Source organism: Dictyostelium purpureum (assembly GCF_000190715.1).
Source record: "Dictyostelium purpureum unplaced genomic scaffold DICPUscaffold_492, whole genome shotgun sequence".
NCBI lineage: Eukaryota > Evosea > Eumycetozoa > Dictyosteliales > Dictyosteliaceae > Dictyostelium > Dictyostelium purpureum.
In genome coordinates this window covers 1-19,979 of record NW_003519826.1, presented here as the reverse complement: position 1 = coordinate 19,979, position 19,979 = coordinate 1, and the positions used below count along the sequence as shown (strand labels likewise).

At 26.2% G+C, this 19,979-nt stretch overlaps 5 protein-coding genes across 5 annotated transcripts; 1 reads left to right on the top strand and 4 right to left on the bottom strand.

Moving 5' to 3' along the window:
• Positions 1-1,539: 1,539 nt before the first annotated feature.
• DICPUDRAFT_99830 (uncharacterized protein) lies at positions 1,540-8,722 on the bottom strand. The gene is made up of 2 exons (XM_003293967.1): positions 7,803-8,722; positions 1,540-7,742 (listed from the first exon to the last, which is right to left on the bottom strand). Exons 1-2 carry the CDS (start codon positions 8,660-8,662, stop codon positions 2,360-2,362), a joined length of 6,243 nt encoding a protein of 2,080 aa, XP_003294015.1. The 5' UTR covers positions 8,663-8,722; the 3' UTR covers positions 1,540-2,359.
• Positions 8,723-10,360: 1,638 nt separating this feature from the next.
• Positions 10,361-13,658, top strand: DICPUDRAFT_158954 (uncharacterized protein; the record flags this gene model as incomplete). The annotated part of the gene is made up of 2 exons (XM_003293968.1): positions 10,361-10,535; positions 10,603-13,658. 2 exons carry the CDS (start codon positions 10,361-10,363, stop codon positions 13,656-13,658), a joined length of 3,231 nt encoding a protein of 1,076 aa, XP_003294016.1.
• A 270-nt stretch (positions 13,659-13,928) lies between these two features.
• DICPUDRAFT_99829 (uncharacterized protein) lies at positions 13,929-14,938 on the bottom strand (the record flags this gene model as incomplete). The annotated part of the gene is made up of 1 exon (XM_003293966.1): positions 13,929-14,938. The coding sequence occupies exon 1, from the start codon at positions 14,874-14,876 to the stop codon at positions 13,929-13,931; it is 948 nt and encodes a 315-aa protein (XP_003294014.1). The 5' UTR covers positions 14,877-14,938.
• A 664-nt stretch (positions 14,939-15,602) lies between these two features.
• Positions 15,603-16,409, bottom strand: DICPUDRAFT_42859 (uncharacterized protein; the record flags this gene model as incomplete). The annotated part of the gene is made up of 3 exons (XM_003293965.1): positions 15,603-15,805; positions 15,890-16,054; positions 16,202-16,409. The coding sequence occupies 3 exons, from the start codon at positions 16,407-16,409 to the stop codon at positions 15,603-15,605; spliced, it is 576 nt and encodes a 191-aa protein (XP_003294013.1).
• Positions 16,410-16,839: 430 nt separating this feature from the next.
• Positions 16,840-18,130, bottom strand: DICPUDRAFT_93146 (uncharacterized protein). Its single transcript, XM_003293964.1, has 2 exons — positions 17,791-18,130; positions 16,840-17,707 (listed from the first exon to the last, which is right to left on the bottom strand). The coding sequence occupies exons 1-2, from the start codon at positions 18,112-18,114 to the stop codon at positions 17,054-17,056; spliced, it is 978 nt and encodes a 325-aa protein (XP_003294012.1). The 5' UTR covers positions 18,115-18,130; the 3' UTR covers positions 16,840-17,053.
• Positions 18,131-19,979: the final 1,849 nt, after the last annotated feature.

Below are 19,979 nucleotides of genomic sequence, written 5' to 3'. Positions count from 1 at the left end.
TTTTTTTATTTGTATGTATTTTATATTTTTATTTTATATTTTTAATTTTTTATTTTTTTATTATAATTTTTATTCTATTTTTAAATTTATTTATTTATTTATTTATTTATTTATTTATTTTTTTAATTATTTATTTTTTTTTTTTATTTTTTTTTAATTTTACACTTTCCAAATTAATTAATAAACAAATATTAACATTAATTAAAAAATTTACTATATTCTAGGAAAAAATTGTTTTTTTAAAAACATTAATATTTTATTATAAAATAAATAAAACAGAAATAAATATTAATAATAATAATAATAATAATAATAATAATAATAATAATAATAAAAATAAAAATAAAAATAATAATAATAATAAATTAAAAAACAATTAAAATTATTTTATATATATTATAGAAAATGAATTTTTTTTTAAATAAATTTAATTCAAAAGAAAATAAAAAAAATAAACAACAACAACAAAGTCAGCAAATTGTAGAACAACCAAAAAAGTTTTATTCATTATCAGTTGCAAATTCCATTATAGAATGGATGAAGAAGAACAGATCATATGAAACGACGGGCATATTTAGAATCAATGGTGAATTAAAGGTTATGACTGTTATTAAAGATATTATAAATAAAAACCCAAATTTAGAGGAATATTCATTCGACCCAAATGCAATTATATCTGTAGGAAGTGTTTTAAAAGATGTATTAAGGGAATTGCCAGAACCATTGTTTACAAATAAACTTTTTTTATTATACATCAATGCATTTACAAGTTTGTATTTAATATTTTTATTTATTTAAAATCCCAATTTATATTAACTGATTTTTTTATTTAAATTAGAAATTAATGACTATTATTCAAAACTTTTTATATTAAAAATTTTATACTACTCACTACCTAAAGCAAATAGAGATTTTATAAAAGATTTTTTTTTATTTTTAAAAAATATTGCCCAAAATGCAAATATAAATCAGATGACAGCACACAATTTGGCAACTGTAATCGCACCAAATATTTTATATAATACTTCCTATACAGATTTAGAGTTATTCAAGTATTACCCCACTTCAAATAGTATTATTGAACTATTTTTAGACGAATATCCTTACATTTTCGATGTATGTAACTATTTTTATATTTTTTTATTATTACTACAATTTTTATATAACTCACACTATTTTTATTTTAAAGCATTCCCAAGATTTTATACCCAATGAAAAAATTCCATCATATAATACTCAAGCAAATTTTTTGAAATTATATTGTTCAGAAAATAAGGATTTTATAAATGACGTAAAGGTAAACTTTGCAAAGTATCCCAATGTATATGTTGTTTCCTCTTTTATAGATAATGAACCAATCACAATCCCTATATTTTTAAAAAAAGAAGGAGATACCACAGAATTAGAACATAGTCATTTGGAGTGGCAAAATTCTTTACCTAGCGTTATCCCAAATAAACAACAATCATTTTTAAGTTCTCATCACAAGGCAAACAATAAAGAACAATTAACTCCACCACTTTTAAAAAATACAGAAAACAGAACCAGATCATTTTTATCACCAAAACTAGTATTAAATGAAGATAGTCCATCCATTTCAACTACTTTTGAATCATCATCAACCAATTTTAAAAATAGTAATGTAAATTTAACATCCTCAGGTGTGGACCAAATTCAGAAACCAGATTTTTTCAATACCTCACTTTCTCCCCCACCAGTAAGAAGGGCAAACAGTACATTAAAAAACCCAGTTAGACACTCTGTTAACATTACAAATCATCAAGCCCTTAAAAATATTACTGAATTTAGTTCAAACAATAGCAACAACTTTAATAATACTTTAAATAGACCCAATCTTAGCCATAGTAACTCAAATGTAAATAATCTTAGCAATCGTGTAATTAATAACTCAATTAATAATAATAGTACAAATAATATAAATAATAGCAATAAAATCATTACAAACAATAATATGAATAATATGAATAATAAAAATACTACAAATAATACAAATAATACAAGTAATACAAATAATACTAACAATAGTGAAGAAAAAGTTAATATCGTTTTAAACTCCTCACTAAATAATAATATAAAAAAATTAGATCCACCTCCATATTATCCACCTCCACCACCAATATCTCAAACAAGAGTTTTATTAAATCGTACAACCTCTTTGTTTACAATGTCATTACAAAATAATAATTATAACTAATAAATTATTTTTAAAATATGTATTTATCAAAGATATTATAATTTTCTAAATATTATAATATTAAAAATTATTAAATATAAATCTATTTTTTATTTATTTTTTTTATTTTTTAATTTATTTTTTATTTATAAAACTAAAAAGCTATTATAATACTTTATATTTAAAACCATTTGATGTTCCGAATACTTCAGGTTGGATTGAGGAATAAGCTTTAGCAGGAGGCATAGTAAATGTTCCTTTTGATGTCACTGTGCATTTATAACTAACAGTATATGAACCAGCTATTATATTTGAACCTTGGAATATAACTTTTTCTTTTCTAGTTTCTCTGTGAGAGAATGGTTGATAATACCAAATTAAAGATGGCTCTCTATAATATGGGGTTGGTCCATCTCCACTATTATCTAAATTATTATCTATTGGTTCGATTCCACCACTTGCTCCGTCTTCTATATAAACATCCCTCATATAGTCTGGGACAGTTACTGAAATTGTTACCATTACCTCTTGACCTACATAAAATTCATTTGAACTATTAATTGGGGTTGCAGGTGATGATGATGGTGTAGAATAGCTATATTCCGAAACAATTTTTTCGACATAGAAACCATTATAAACGGGTGTAGTGGGAATATTAATTGGTGTGTAATTTATACCAACAGCCACAGAAACTTCACCAGTACCTTTAGAATTGAATTGAATAGTTTGGTTTGATTCCAAACTATTAAATGGTACAACTTTTTCGACACTATCATTATTATTTGGATAAAAATGATGTTGAATAATTGGTGGGTAGTTTGATTGATATGCGCTAAATTCTAGATCTGGAGAGGTGTTTTCATTTACTCTATCATAAAATGAAATTGCAATTAATGAGAGAGCTTGTGATTCACTGGATGGTTCTATTGGGAAATATGAAAGTCCATTTGATCCTGATGAGCCAACAGAGATAAACTCTATCATTTTTGGTAAAATTGGGGAAGATTCATTTCTGAGGATAAAGAGAATTGATGCATATGTTGTTAATTTGAGACTGTAGAATGGATTGTTATTTATACCTTCACTTTCAATATATGCGGTTCTACCTTGAATACGAATATTGTTTTTAAGATTGTCAATAACTTGACCAATGAATGGTGATGTATATTCTTCACGAATGATGGCGGCCAATGCAAAATAGGTTTGACAAAGCAATGAGCAATTATCAGTTATATTTGATGTTAAGGCATTGAAAGAATAAAGATCGTTAAGGTCCTCGTCTTTAGGTGCCCAATAATAACCGAAACCAATTGAAGCTAAACCAATAGTCTCTTTGTCTATACTACGATTGTTTTTAACAGCATCTTGAAGATTACTATTTAATTGTTGATCGACAAATGAACTCCAGTTTGATATATTACCTATAATAGACCATCCAGCTGTATTTGTGACATCCATAATACCCTTGAGAACAGTTGCATAAAGATTTGGATAAAAGTCTGGTTGGCTATTTGGATACCACGAAATATAATCCGATGAGGTATATGCATAGAATCCCTCGTTAATCGATTCAATTATTTGTTGCGACATTACAATTAGTGATGAATTATAACTATATGATGATAATGCACCATATGTAACCTGTTGTGATAATAAATCGATTGAAGATGGTAATCTGTTTTTATTAATTGAAAGCAGTCTCATTGATTTCTCCTCGACAACTGGAAGATGCCCAACACCAACTGTAATTTTAAGGCTACCGATATCACCTTCACTCTTTGGGAGAGAAAGGAGCTCTTCGCTTGTACTATTTGCTTTAACTTGGAAGCTGGTACCAACATAAAGAGGTGCTTGTTTACCCAACACTGCAAATTTAGTTGTGATTTGATCTAAAATTTCACCAGATGATTTTTTTTGTAAAAAGAAGTATAATGTGGCAGTATCGCATTGATACTCTGCAGTTAATGAAAACATTATATTGGTTGATAATCTAGAATTGTCATTGAATACAAGATCTTTAGTTGGGACTTTATCCTTTGAATCAAACTGAATACATGGTTCTTTATATTTAGCAGCAACACATAGATCACTAACATCAATTGATTCACTTAAACGTGTAATACTAACACCAGATTCAAATTGGTCATCGGTACGAACAAATCTTGGTGAAAAGCCAATCATATTCAAGTCCTTTCTTGATATTAACGATGATTCTTTGGAATAGAGTTGGGATTCTTTATTTATTATATAAACTCTGATGATGAAAGTAGTGAGGTCGTCTGGTAATGTAAATGATACATTTACGAGACCATTACTAATTAAGCTTTTGCCAATAAACAATGGGGTTGTTTGATAATTTGTTTTAATAATTGCCTGATTTGATTGAGCACCATTTGCACCTGTACCCATCAAAGGAGAAGCATCTGCGACCTCATCATCAAACTGACGTGCTGAAGGTGCGAAAGTATTAAAAGATTTAAAGAAAATTGAGTTTTGACTTCTTTCTGTAAACCATTCATATTGATAGAAACTGAATAATGAGCTATTTTTGGAAATCTGTGAATATCTATCCCATCCAAAATAAGTCCATTTATTATTAGAAAGAATTTTTTCAACAATTCTAACTTGCTCTCGATAATTATGGATAAGATTGAAACGTGTATCTGAAATTTCTCTAAATGGTGAGTCAAGTGATAGTTTTTCCCCAGATTCGATTGGATTCCCATAAAGATCATAATTTCTTTTATCTACAACCATTATACATGCCTCGACTTGTTCATCAATTAATTTCTTTGTATTTGGATCGGCTACTTTAATTGAAAAACTAGCTTGCTCATTTGGTTTGAAAATTGAATCATCAAGATCAATTGAAATCTCTAAATCTTTTTGTTGATTAATACGATATGAAAGTGAAAAAGTTTGTGGGTTTGGTTTATCTGGATTATATTTTGTTAATGAAGTTGGAATAGAATCTGAAATTTTGAATCCATATTTTGTTCCAATTAAAGTGCCAACAACGCTTAGAGTTTTGCCACCACAATCACTAGGGATTGAAATTGATAAAGTTTGGAAGCCATGTGGTTTACTAATTTGCTTTTCATATTGATTTTTAGAACCACAACCAAATTTAAATGTCATAGTACCCATCTTGAAAGGGTTATAGAAACGGACATCGACTGTTTGGTTTGGATAATAAACTTCATTATCCATTGTAAACCATAATAATGAATCTGGGATTGAGAAAACCTTAGCATTTTCATTTAAAAATCCCTTGGCACTAACGCCATCTTCACCAGCTTTGTATTCATAATCAACACTTATTTTCTTATAATTCTTTAATTCTGTGCCATCTGGTAAAGATGCTTTGACAACTAAATAGTAAATAGTGGCTGTTGGTGACTCTTCCTCTGGTAAAACTATATAACACTTGTCAGTATTTGAGGAATCGGTTTCATAATGGCATGATGTTGTAAGTGATTTCTTTTTACCTGAATCCCAAATGTTAAAAATTGAATTTTTAATTGTTTTACCTTGATAATCATATGGATTAGTGTTGCTTTCAACAATTCTAACATCAATTGGAATATTTTTAATTGGTTCGAATGTTGTTTGGTTTAATAACAAAACATTTACAGTTGATGGATAGCCTCTAGTAACACTTGACTCTGATCTAATTTGTAATGAATATTCTGATGATAAAATTGAAATTACCATTGGTGAATCTTGTGAAATCAAGCTTCCTGTTGAATCCATATAACTACCGCTACATGTTATAATATCACCGTCTTCAAATTGAACATTCTTTCTATCAAATGTAAACTCTAATGAAGCAAAACCATCATTATTTGTAAAAATTGATTTAGTTTCGGTGAATGAAAAAGAACGTGAATTAATGGAATTACGAGAGAATGAACAAGAGATTGACACATTCTTATTTGGTAGTGGGACTCCAAGATATGTATTTGTATTAATTGAAAACGAAGCAGATAAACTGGTATAGCTACTTGAGTATTGTAAATATCTTTGGTTTGGTGTAATTGATAAAACACCTGATGGAATACGTGGATCTGAAATTAAAATGGATTCATAAAAGGTTATATCTGAGGATGAGTCCGATACTGTATTTTGGCCTTGTAAAATAATTGAATAAGGTCCCATTTTTACTTGATCTGGAATATTAACTGATAAATCTGCAGTACCATAATTGTCATCAATATCCACAAGTTGAGAGAATTCATTGATGCTATCCAAAACATTCCATCTTATTTTAATAGTGAAACGGTATATATTGTGCTCACCACTAAGATATATTTTGATGTACATCTTTTCCCCACCATTATATAACTTTCTATCGGTTACAATTACAGCAGATGTTGAAACTGGATAATAGTATGATCTATAGAGTGAATCTGTTTTAGCTATAAATAACCTATCTCCATCATATTCGATCACAGCCATTCCATTAGTATTATTTGTTTTGAAGTCAACAGTACCAATGGCAGAAGTTTTTTTAGTGCCAACTAATAGAACCTCGGTTGTTGTTTTTGAAGTAGTTGATGAATATTTTTGATTAATATTATAAAATGAAACCGAAACATCCTTTAAATTTGAACCATCTGATAATCTTGTTACCCATAAACCGATACTATTTGGTGTTACTGTGAGAAAAGATACACCTACATCAGTATTTGAAACGAAATCTATTTTATAATTAGGATTGCAGCTATAATAATCCACACTATGCAATTCAGCCTTTAAATAGACACCGGTTGGCTTCCAAAGTGATTTATTTGGTAAATAACTCTGGAAAAGAGTTGTATTACTAGGTTCATCAAAAACTACTGTTTTTTTGGGTTTTTCTGTTAACATTAGCTGGCCACTACTATAGGATTTAATACAATCAATTAAATTTGCCTTAGTAATTGGGTACCCCAATACCTTTCTTGGCTCCTCAAGATTTGAACATTTTTGATCACCATATGAATAATATCCATGATAAATGCTGTTTTGATGAAAAGTGTAAAGGTTTTCTTTTTCCCCTTTATCATCCTTTGAAAAATCTGATAAGCCATAAGTAACTTGAAGAGATGAAACTGTGGACATTGTGAAATTCCAAACAGCATCTTTTAATGGTAACCCCCAGCCATCCAATATTTTTTGATTTCCTTTAACACGAATTGTATAGTTTACTCCGTACTCTAGATTTGAAATTAATAACAATATTGAAGAATCTTTAATATCTAATTTTGAAGTAAAACTAAGTTGAGGGGTGAAAGAGATCATTGAGGTTAAAAGCTGACCATTTGAAAATGTTTTTGGTAAACCATGTAAAATTGATAATTTTTGATTAACATTTGATAACTCTTTATTATGGAAATAAAATTTAAATTCTCTTAAACCTGAAAATTCTGAATAAATTGATTCACCCAAAGGACCACTTTTTAAATTTAATCTAGTACCACGTTTAAATTCTGCCTTATAAAATTTAGATGTCTCTAATCTACTTGCTTTAATACAGAAATAATAATTTGTTGATAGATAGTAATCACTAAAAATAATAAAATATTATTAATAAACCATTATCGATAGATAAATATTCAATACTTACTCTTCATTTGGGCATTTGACAATTGAATAGGTTATTAAATTTTTGTTTTTTAAATTCTGACTTGATGATAAATAAATTATTAAAGATTTTTGAATACTTGAAGTATCGAAAGGTTCATCAACAGAGAATTTGATAATACCATCAGGAGGAACCTCATAGTAGCCAGTATCATTAAAAGTATAAAATGAACTCCATTGATTATTTGTAAAGTTTGATGTTTTTTCTGAGACCACGCTATCAATTGTAATACTTGGTTTTGAAGTTGAGAATGAAATAAACATTGGTGGAGATGATGATGAAAGTGGTGCAGTTAACGTGGTACCATCAAAGCACTTAATATTTGGATCAACTGAGAATGTACACTGAAGGTTTGATGGCCATTTACCTCTAATGTCAAATCTAGCAATCGATGTAGTAACCCATCTATAATCACCCTCTATTGGAACTAAATTTCCTTTACATTGTAACTTGAATGGGAAATAAGTTGATATTTCTCCTAATGGGACAACAGGTCTATTAAACACAACAGTTATTGGATCAATATTTCTTAGTGAGCCATCTGTTGGGAAAATATTTAATAAATTTAATGGAACTTTTATTTTTTGAATATTACCATCTTCAAAATTTTGATCATTATGTTTATCTACAACTGAGATATTTAAAAATGCTGGTGATTGCAATGATAATTTTTCATTATAACTATTTAGATGTCTTTGTTGTTGTTGATTATTATTATTATTATTATATTGTTGATATGCCTGATTTAATTGAATATCATTATTATTATTTATATATGAGAATATAAACAATATACCAATTAAGGTACTAAGTATTATAATTGGTATCTTTAAAGAAACCATTATTATTTTAATTATTAAAAAACTATTTTTTTCTTATTATTTATTATAATATTTATTAACAAAAATAAAAAAAAATATGATGATAAGGTGAAATATTATTATTATTTGAATAAAAAAAGAAAATAAAAATAAATAAATAAATAAATAAAAATAATTTTTAAAATAAAAAATATAGGGTGAATTTTTGAAAAAAAAACAAATAATTGGTGAGGATGTGTGTATAAATGTATTATATTACTGTATTAGTGTGGTTGAATTTTTTTTTTTTTAAATTTAGTTATTTAAATAGTTGGTTATTAAACCAAATATAGAAAAAAAAATCTAGTATTTAGATATTGGCTTTAAAATAAACTATTAACAATCTATAATATAATAAGAATTGTAAAAAGATGATAGAATTTAATAGAACATATTAACAATAAATATTAACACAATCTAAAAATAATATTTTATGTGAATTTATGATATTTAAATTTTGTAAAAGATTTTGATTATTAACCAACCTCCTCTATTAAGTATGTGTGTATCTATTTTTTTAAATATATATTATGGTTTCATTGTTGTCGTATTGGGGGAAAGTAAAAAATAAAAATTTTTAAAAAAAAATAAAATAAAATTTATTTAACAATTGAAATATTTTGAAAAAAAAAAAAAATATTTTATTTTATTTTAAATTATATTTTTATTTCTTTTTTTATTTTTTTTTTGTATATATAATCAATTATCTTTTTTTTAATATATATACATTTATTTTTTTTGTATTCAGATAAATAAAAAGTTGTAGATTTTCTTTGGATATTTTTTTATTCACCACATAAAAAAAAATCATTTAATCACCCATTGTTTCCATTAAAACATTAATATTCGCAATAAACAAACCATATATACAAATTTCAATATTTATATTTTTTTTTTTTTTAAAATTTTATAATAAATATCCATTATCGGATTGAAATATTTCAAAAAAAAAAAAATGTTTTGGGTGAAAGGATGCCTCTTCAAAAGTATCTTCAAAAAAAAAACAAAAAAAATAAAAAAAAAAAAAATAAAAAAAAAAAAAACACAACCTTATTTTTAGGCAAACCGCATCAATTTATAATTTATACTTATCATTTATAATTTTTTTTTTTGCATATAATCTGACAAAGTTTGCGACCTGATTTGCTATTGTAAAAAAAAAAAAAAAAAAAATTATAAAATAATTAAAAAAAAAAAAAAATTAAAAAAAATTAAAAAAAAAAAAATCAATTATTTTTTTTTTTTTTATACTAACTTTTTTATAATAAAGAAAAAAGAAAAAAGAAAATATCTTGTTATATAAACCAAATATAATTAAATAAAATAAAATAAAATAAAATAATATAAAATAGAATAAAATAGAATAAAAGAAAAAATATAGAACCAAAAACAGAAACAAATATATTGATAAATAAATAACCACATATATAAATTATAAATCTTAAAAACTATTTAATTTCAACCACAAAATAAATTATAATATATACAAAGAATTTCACACATTATATAATCTCACTTTTTTTTTTTTTTTTTAAATTTCGAAAGAGGTGGAATTTCCATCACCATACATTTTTTTATAAAAATAATAGTATAAATAATTAAATTTTTTTTTTTTTTTTTTTTGATCCATAAAAAATAATAATACTATAATAATAATAATCGATATAATATATAATAAAGATGGAACCACCACTTAAGAAAATTTTGAAAGTATTTGACGAAGATGGTTTATATAAAACCATGGCCATCGAACCTAGTAGTACAGCTGGAGAAATTTGTGAAAAGTTTGCAAAGAAATTGTTTTTAAATGATAGCGAAATTGTACAATTTAGTTTATTTATTTTTGAAGGTGGAGGTAAGTGGTGTAATATAAAAAAATAAAAAATAAAAAAGAAAATTCTAATAATATTATAATTATACAGTTAGACATCAATTAAAAGTAACAGATTTTCCATTTGACTTTTTGGTTAAATATGAAAAAAAAGATTTTAAATTTTACTTTTTAAATCCAAATGGAGAGTTTATAAGTTTTGACAAAGAAAAGCAAAAGAATAATAGTATCTCGAGTGGGCCACCAAAGAAAGAGTTACCAATGCCAAATACAGGTTCATCTTCATCATCATCATCAACAGCACCACCACCAAGATCATCTAAAGGTATGTCAGGTTGGCTATTAAGGAAAAGACCAGGTAGATATGATAAAATTTGGGCAGTTTCAAAAGGTGATAAATCACTTAGATTATATGAAAATGAAGATACAGATTCAGAGCCACTTTACGATCTATCATTAGAAAATTCAATTGTCGAGTTAAAACAAGATTTACATTTAGTTTTAACATTGGGAAACTCAGAAAGATATACATTCACATCGGAATCAGAATCAGAAATTGTATCATGGGCTCACGAACTACAGGCTACAATGAACTATCAAGCTGGCCAATCTAAACCAATAATTAAAAATAGTTCACCAATGGGTGGTATGTTAATGGGAATGGGTATGGGTATGGGAGGTTTTGTTCCATCATCTCGTGACCTCAATGTAAAATTACAAAATAAAGCTGAAAACTCTACTACCCAACTTTCAACTCTTGTAGGTTGGGTTAATCATATACTCAGCGGTAAAGGATTAAAATGCTCCGACGACGAAGTACTTAGTGCCTTTAGCGATGGTATTTTGTTTGTTAATCTTATTGACGATCTTTTCGGCCAAAAGATAACCTATAGAAAAGGAAAATCCGTATACGAAATGCAATATAATATTGATAGATGCCTCGAAGTATTAAAAGAAAAGTGTAAATGTGACTATGGTAAAATTATGTCATCAGATGTTACCGAATGTAAAGTAGCTAAAATTATTGTAAGAATATTGTGGTCAATGTTTGTTTCATTCGTTACCAATGGTGAAAAGGAATATGCTGTTAAAGATAAACTTTTAGGATGGGCTTCAAATTTGGTAATAGAATATACAAACAAATCTATTATAGTAGACTCTCCAGCTGCATTACGTAACCCATTGGTTTTCGCTGCCATCATTGCCAAGTTAAATCCAAGTGTAATTGATTACCAATCAATTGCTTCTAAAAAGTCTAAAGAGGACCAAGCTCAAATCATTATCAATATCGCTAGTGATCAATTTTCAATTCCAAAAGTTGTTGATGCATCATTTTGGAGTGATGATAAAGTTGATGAAAAATCTTTTCTCATCTATTTATCAATGTTTTATTATTATTTATCAAATCAAGATCAAGAGAAATCAGAAATTATAAAATCATCTATTAATCAAAGAGAACCATGCGAACCAGAATCCACTATGCGTGAAAAACAATTAAAAGCAATTAAAGAAAAGCAACAACAAGAAGAACAGCAACAACAGGAACCACCAAAACCAGTATCACAACCATTAAAGAAGGCTACTGGAAAACCATTACCACAACCAAGAAAACTACCACCAACTGCAAAGCCAGCTGCTACTCCACAACCAGTATCAGAAACACCAGCTTCTACAGCAACATCAAATACTATTACAATAAATGGTGTTTCTATTAATAAACCAAAACCACCAGCTCAAACATTCAAGAAGCCAGCTCCAGTTCCATTAAAACCAAAACCAACAGCAAGACCACCATCTGCATTTGTAAAACCAAAAGAAGATGAACAAGAGAAATTAAAACAACAAGAGCAAGAAAGATTAGAACAAGAAAGATTAGAGCAAGAAAGATTAGAACAGGAACAACAAGAACAAGAAAGATTGGAACAAGAGCAACAAGAGCAAGAAAGATTGGAGCAGGAAAGACTCGAAGAAGAAAGACTCGAAGAAGAAAGACTCGAAGAAGAAAGACTCGAAGAAGAAAGACTCGAAGAAGAAAGACTCGAAGAAGAAAGATTGGAACAAGAAAGACTCGAACAAGAAAGACTCGAACAGGAAAGAAAAGAAAAAGAAAAACAAGAGAAAATTAAACAACAGGAAAAAGAAAGACAAGAAAAAATTAAACAACAGGAAAAAGAAAAGGAAGAAAAAGAAAGAAAATTAAAAGAACAGACCAAAAAAGAGGAAACCGCTAATGATATTTTTGAAAGTGATGCATTTAAATTATTAGATGAAATTGTAGTAGGTTGTGATAAGTATACATCAACTTCATCACCTTCAAATTCACAAATAAGTTTTTCAAATAGTTATGAAAACTCTAGTTTTGTTAATAATGATGAAGTCGAACAATTTACTAAATCTTTTGAACAATTACAAAATGAAGAAGAACGTTATAACAGCTTCCTTAGACCAGCACCAGCCCAACAAGCCCCATCGAGATTATCTAATAAAGATATCAATCTTAATTTCGATCCTTCAGTTGTAGATGAATTGGATAGTATTATTGGAAATTTACCAGATACCACCGGTTCAAGTGATTTTAAAGCTAGATCACCAGATTCAACTTCATCAAGTGCTAAAGAGGTAACCCCAAATGAGGTTTCAGAAGATGCTGCACCAAAATCACCAACTGTAACAAGCACTAAAGTAAGAAAGCCATTACCAACATTAACAAAAGAACAAGAACAAGCTAGACAATCAGTTGCTATTAAATCTCAAGATATTCAACAAATTGAAACCAAAGAACCAGAACAAACTACAACCTCAAATACTGCCAATAAAGAAGATCAGACTTTATCACCAAGAAATACTCAAGGTAGAGTTGTTGTTAGAATTTGTTTAGAAGGTTTTGGTGATGTTTTATTCTGTAGTTTCGCTATTGGTTATGATACTGTTTGTGGAAAAGTCCGTGATATGGTCATCAAGAAAATGAAGGTACAACAAGCTGAAGAGCATGAATATTCACTTCACATCGTTAGAGATGGATTAGAAAGAGTTTTAGATGATGATGAAATTCTCTTAGAAGCCGAGGATAAAATTGACAGATTCGTTTTTAAGAAAAATGAATTTGATAGAAGATTATTAATTTCAAATCACAGACCACCAAAATAAATAAAAAAAAAAGCAATTATTTAATAAAATAATGGTAATAAAATAATAGTTTAGAAAATGTAATATAGATAATAGTAATAAAGAAATTTTAATTTAAAATATAAAAAATTTAAAAGGAATTTAAAAAATTAAAGGTATTTTTAAATAACCAGTTTAATTCTAAACGACAAAGATTTTTTTTTTTTTTTTGTAATAAATAATAAATTTAATCTTATTTATTTAAAATATTTAATCATTAATGTTATTGAAGGTGTTTGGGGCTGCTTGTTTTCAGTCGCTTTGACTATCACTTTCGCTTTCGCTGCACTCTTCATCGTTTTCACTTTCACTAACCTCCTCTTCTTCGGCAGTGGAATAGTCACCATCACTATCATATTCTTGGCTATTTTCTTCGTTATCTCTTTCTTCTTCACTTGGATCGCACTCTTGTTCTTCTCCAACTATTTCTTCTTCGCTAGAATCGTACTCTTCACTACTACAGTGCTTGATAACTAATAATCTGCCATTTTCATCTTTTCTTACAGCCATGGTTTTCTTTGTAATAATGATTTTTTTGGATGGAGATGCCTCTACTAATGGAACCCTATGGAAAGAAGTAACACTGGTTTCAGTTTCAAAACTTGGTTCAGAGCAAGAGCTTTCATCATTATCTTCATCACCTTGTTCATCGACAGAGTCTTCAGTACTTTGTTCAATGTCTCCATCTAATTCTTCATCAAAATTATTATGATCTTCCTCTTCTTCTATTTCTTTATACACTTGTTTGCATACCTCTTCGTCTATTTGATCATTTTCATCTTCATCTGTTTCATTCTCTTCTTCACTTTCATAATTGTTTAATAAACTTGAATTTAAAGCATCTTCAATGTTTTCATCATTTCTTTGATTATTATCAATTTTTGCAATTTCATTTTCTATTTTATTGTTTTTATTTTTATCATTTAATTGAATTTTATCAAGTTTATTTACAAGTGATTGCTCTTTTTGATGGTCGATAATTCTTTCTATAATTTCAACCTTCTTCCCACCATATTTCAACCCTAGTGACTTGGCAATAGCTGCAACATCTTTGTAAAGTCTTTCTATTAATTCACTTTCTTTATATATTATAGTTGCAGAGTTATTTTTTGGTTTATTTATAATACCATTATTTTTTTTTATATTGCTATTATTTTCTCTAGTAATATTAATATCTATTTCTTTAAGAATATTGGACATTTTATTATTTATATGTTTTTATTTATTTATTTATTTTATTTATTTATAAATTTTTTTGCTTGTATTGTTGTTGTTTGTTTACATGAATGTTAAAAATAAGAAAAATAAAAACTATTTATATTTTTTTTTTTTATTTAAATATTTAAATTTGAAAAATTAGTTGTTAAACTGTTAATATTTAACAGAACTATTAAACTATTGTTTTAAAACTATCATTTAATTATTTGAAATGAAATTAAAATAAATAAAAAAATAAAATTTTTTAATTTAAAAAAATAATAAAATAAAATTTTTTTGGGCGCAATATATTACAACCACCTTAAATTAAGCTTCTGCTTTAAGAATTCAAATAATATAATTTTAATATAAAATATTTCCAATAACCCCATTGAACACACTACATTTTATTTATAAAAATAATAAATTCTAATAAAAATCGTCATCCATAAATTATCAAATAAATAAATTTATTTATTTCGAATTAAAAAATCGAATTTTATTTTTCCTTTTTTATTAATAAATTATTATTGTAATTTAACTATTTATAAATAATTTATTTTTTTTAATTTATGTTAAACAACATGGTCTTCGGGGGATTTTCTTTTAAAGTCATAATAAAAGTACATCATAAATAACGAAATTGCCTGGACAACGCTAAATAAATATATTAAATAGGTGAGTGTTGAAACTGGTGGTATTACTATACACACTATTATATTAAAATAGTTAAAGGAAAATTAGTATATTTGTTATTACGAAGAAATAAATAATTGGGTAATATTTACTTATAACACCTGCAATGCCACCGATAAAATTTAAGTATTGTGAGGGTAAAGATACGCCATTAGTTGTTTTTGATTGATAACATAATGCTACTTGGGGTAAATGGCTTAAAACTTGAGTAATTGGTTTAAATGAATTTGTTATAACTATAATTATTAATAAAAAAGAATTGGTAAATAACAAATCTAATTTTAAATAAATCTATTAGATAAAATAATAATGAAACCTACACATTGTATAAGGAAACTGAATTCCTATTAAAAAGGGTATAATGGGGAAACCTATCCACGGTAAATATTTTCTTGATGCCAGAGAGTCATATATCGAAAATTGAAATAAAAAAATTGTATGTTGTAAAACATTAATTAAACCATAAAAAACAATTGGTAAAGTTTCTTTAATATAAAAGAAAAGAGTATTAGTAAGCTATAATAAATGTTTTGTTGTTGTTGTTGTTGTTGTTGTTGTTGTTGTTGTTGTTGTTGTTGTTGTTGTTGTTGTTGTTGTTGTTGTTGCTTTCTATTTATTAAATATAAACATACCACCTGTTAACCAAGCATTTATAAATAAAAATGATGCGCCTATTAATTTTATAATTATACCAGATGATGAAAAACCTTGGCATGATTTCCTCCTATAATTTAACATCATCTGTGGTAGATATTGAACACCAAAGCAACCACTTGATATTATACCAAGCAAATAATATATAATTTCCAATTCATTTGATAGTTCTATATCTTTTTTCATTTTATTATTCTACTATTTTATTATTATTTTATTATTTTATTATTTTTATTATAATATATTTTATTTTTATTATATATATTTTATTTTATACATAATACATTAAAATTAATTAATGTATTTTAACTATTTACAAAGGTCTATTTTATTTATATAAATGTTTTTATTATTAATGTATTATTTTTGATTGATTATGTTAGTATTTTTGATTATTACATTTATAATCATAGTAATTTAAAATAAAATACAAAATTAAAAAAAAAATTTAAAAAAAAATTTTAAAAATGAAAAATTAAAAAATAAAAATAAAATTTAAAAATTAGGAAAAAAAAAAAGAAAAAAAAAAGAGTTAAAAAGCACAAAGCTTGTGATTGCTGACGAAGTTTTTAAATATCTTTTCAATGAGCCAAAAAATGATTAAAAAAAATAATTTACAATAAAAAATTAATTTTTTTTTTTTTTATTATTAAATAAGTTTTCATTTTTATTACAAATGAAAACGATAGCATGACAAATAATTATTTTGTATTATTTGAGTTTTAAATTTAGTTATGATTCTAAATATTGAAGTCTTTTTTTGTTAACAAAATACTTTCGATTTAATATTATTATATATTATTATTTATATTATTTATATTATTATTTGTTTAAAATTCAAATAGTGAATCTTTTAAAACTGCATTCAATAAACCATCAGCTTTTGTTTTTGATAAAGTTATATAGTTCATAATTTCAATACGATGAGACGATTCTAAAGTTATTGATTTCTTCATTACATCACCCATAAGTTCTGATAGTTTTTCTGTTGTTCTTTCTAAATCTTCTTGAAGGAATTCAAATAATTCTTTTGCAGTTAAAACTCTTTGGTTGGTGATGTCTGAAAATGAAAAGAACGAATATATATAGGTGTGTTTTAAAATATTACGGCAATCCAAAAGTTGTTCTACACCCTTTTCAATGAATTGAACTTCTGTCCATGTTGTTGATGAGGTTTGTAATTCCTTCATTTTCTTTGTGGCTTCATCTCTTATAAGCTTTTCTAATTTATGAGAGTTTTCATGATTTGTAAAACGTTCATAGTGATACAAATAACGTTCTAATTCTATACGATTGAGTCTTCTTTCTTCTTCCTCTGATGATTCCTTATTTTTCTTTGAACTTTTACTTGTGCCAAAAATTAAAAATCTTTTTATAAGTTCTTTGTCTTTGTTAGCAGTATAATTACAAACATAGAAATTCAAATGACCTTTCCATGGTTTACTACATTCCCAACACCATTCATACTGACATTGACGGCATACCTAAACAATTTAATTTAAAAAATAAAATATTAGTAAAATATAAAAAAAAAATGAAATAAATAAAAAAATAAATGAATATTTACCATGTGCATGCAGCCACCATTTTTTTCTACTGAAACATTACATTTTGGACATTGTTTACAGTTTGCTACTTTCCAATGAGAGGTCTCACTTTCATCTTGACATTTTTGTTCCCAAAGTTGCATTTGATCACAGGTTGCAGGAGAATGGCTGGCACGGTAGCACTTGAAACAAAACTTGAAACAACATGAACATTGAACAGTATCAGGTCTGCATGAATCGGTTGGTAAATCTGTACATGAGAGTGTTATAGCTTTATCACATCCTGCAGTTGGACAATAACGTAGTTGTTTACTATGTTGAATAAATTTCTTTGTTGTAAACATTTGATATTTTTCGTATAAAAATGGTGGTGTTAATCTTTGGACCACTTGGTCTTCTAAAACTGCTTTACATTTATAAAATGGGCATCTGATAGTTGCTTCACCTTCATTTATCTTTAATGTTAAATAGTTAACCCAACAGTCATTGCAGAATGGGTGTTTACATTTAATCCATGTAAAGCCATCAGGATTTTCACTTTCTTCCCCACAAATGGTACAATAGTAATTTATAAAATTATTATTCGATGAAATACCATTTAGTATTGGTGATGAGTTGATTATATTGCTACTATTGGTGTTACTACTATTGTTGTTGGTACTGTAGATGCTTTCTTTACCACTACTATTACTGATTTCTTTATCTCTTATATGATTTTGATTTAAATTATTGACTGGATTATATTCAATACCAAGTTCCTTACAGATTTCTTTTGGTGATTCAAAGTATTTCAATATTAGCTCCTCTCTTTTCCAATTGAAATGCTTTAAAAGTGAACTTGCTGATGAAATAGTAATTGACAAAAGTTCAGCTATATCCTTGATCTCTTTTTCTTGTTGTTTAACTAACTGATCTGGTGTAAGGCAATCAAAATTCTTTTGTGAACGATAGCTATTTGGGTCATCTAAATTGTTAAACTGTATATAATCTTCTTCATCGTCATCCTCTGTTGTTGTATTATCATCTTCTTGGTAAGAGTCATCTTGTTCGTATTCATTTTCATTGTTATCATTCTCTTCATCATCATTATCAATAGAGCTATCATTTGGATTTGGTTGATTTTGTTCTTCTGATAAATCTTTTTGAATAAAACTTTTTCTATTACAAATTTTTTGTTGTTGTTGTTGTTTATTTGTTGTTGTTGTAGTGGTTGTGGTAGTAGTGGTTGTTGTTAAGGAACTTATATTTTCTGTTGATTCTGAAAGATTTTTCTTTTTGATATTTATATTAAAGCCAAGGAATGATTTTGAATTGTTTCTATTTAGATTTTGATGGTTGGGTTGATATTGAAGAGATGATGATAGAGATGGTTTTATAATTGATTCTTCTTTAGTGCTACTCCTACTCCTCCTGTTAATATTATTATCCCCATTATTGGTTAAAGAGTTATTTAAAGGTATTATATCTGGGCCATTATTATTTAAACTTTCATTCTCAACTAAATTATCTGATAATTCAATATCTGACGAATTTGATTCATGAATTATATTGGTAGATATTATCTTATCAACTGAATCTTGTTGTTGTTGTTGTTGCTGTATATTTGTTTGTGATTGTTGTTGCTTTTTTGCTTTTTTTGATTTTTTTGATTTCTTCTTATCATCATTATTTTGGTTTATAATACCATTTGATTCCGATAAAGATACTGTTGGTGGTTTCTTTATAAATTTATGTTTTATTTTTAAAACCATTTTATTAAATGTAAACAATTATTGTTTTTATTATATTAAATTTATTATTATTTATAAATAATTTTTTTTACTAAAAACTAACTATACTATTTTATTATTATTATTATATAATTTATTGTCGTAGAATGTTGTTTAAGTTTGGAGTTATATAATGCTTTAAATAAAATTATTATTCTAATTATATATTTTATTTTAATACTATTACAATTTAAATTTATATATATAAAAATTATTTACCCTTAATCCTATTATTAATTAATAATTATAGTATTTATTTATTTACTATTTTTTATTGTTATTATTATTAATTTTTAAATGGTAGTAGGAGGTAAAAATATTATTTGGGGGTAGGGAAATATTTATGGGGATTTAAATAGAATGAATGTTGGTTAAGTTTTTTTTTTTTTAATATTATTTTATTAATACATAAATTAAGTGTTATTTCATTATTGCCCAAG

Excerpts from the sequence above, each read along its gene's own strand:
- DICPUDRAFT_93146 (XM_003293964.1), bottom strand. The coding sequence starts at position 18,114 with ATGTTTACAACAAAGAAATTTATTCAACATAGTAAACAACTACGTTAT. Across the intron at positions 17,708-17,790 it reads ATGGTGGCTGCATGCACATG|GTATGCCGTCAATGTCAGTA; the intron begins GTAAATATTCAT and ends TAAATTGTTTAG.
- DICPUDRAFT_99830 (XM_003293967.1), bottom strand. The coding sequence starts at position 8,662 with ATGGTTTCTTTAAAGATACCAATTATAATACTTAGTACCTTAATTGGT. Across the intron at positions 7,743-7,802 it reads GTCAAATGCCCAAATGAAGA|TGATTACTATCTATCAACAA; the intron begins GTAAGTATTGAA and ends TATTATTTTTAG.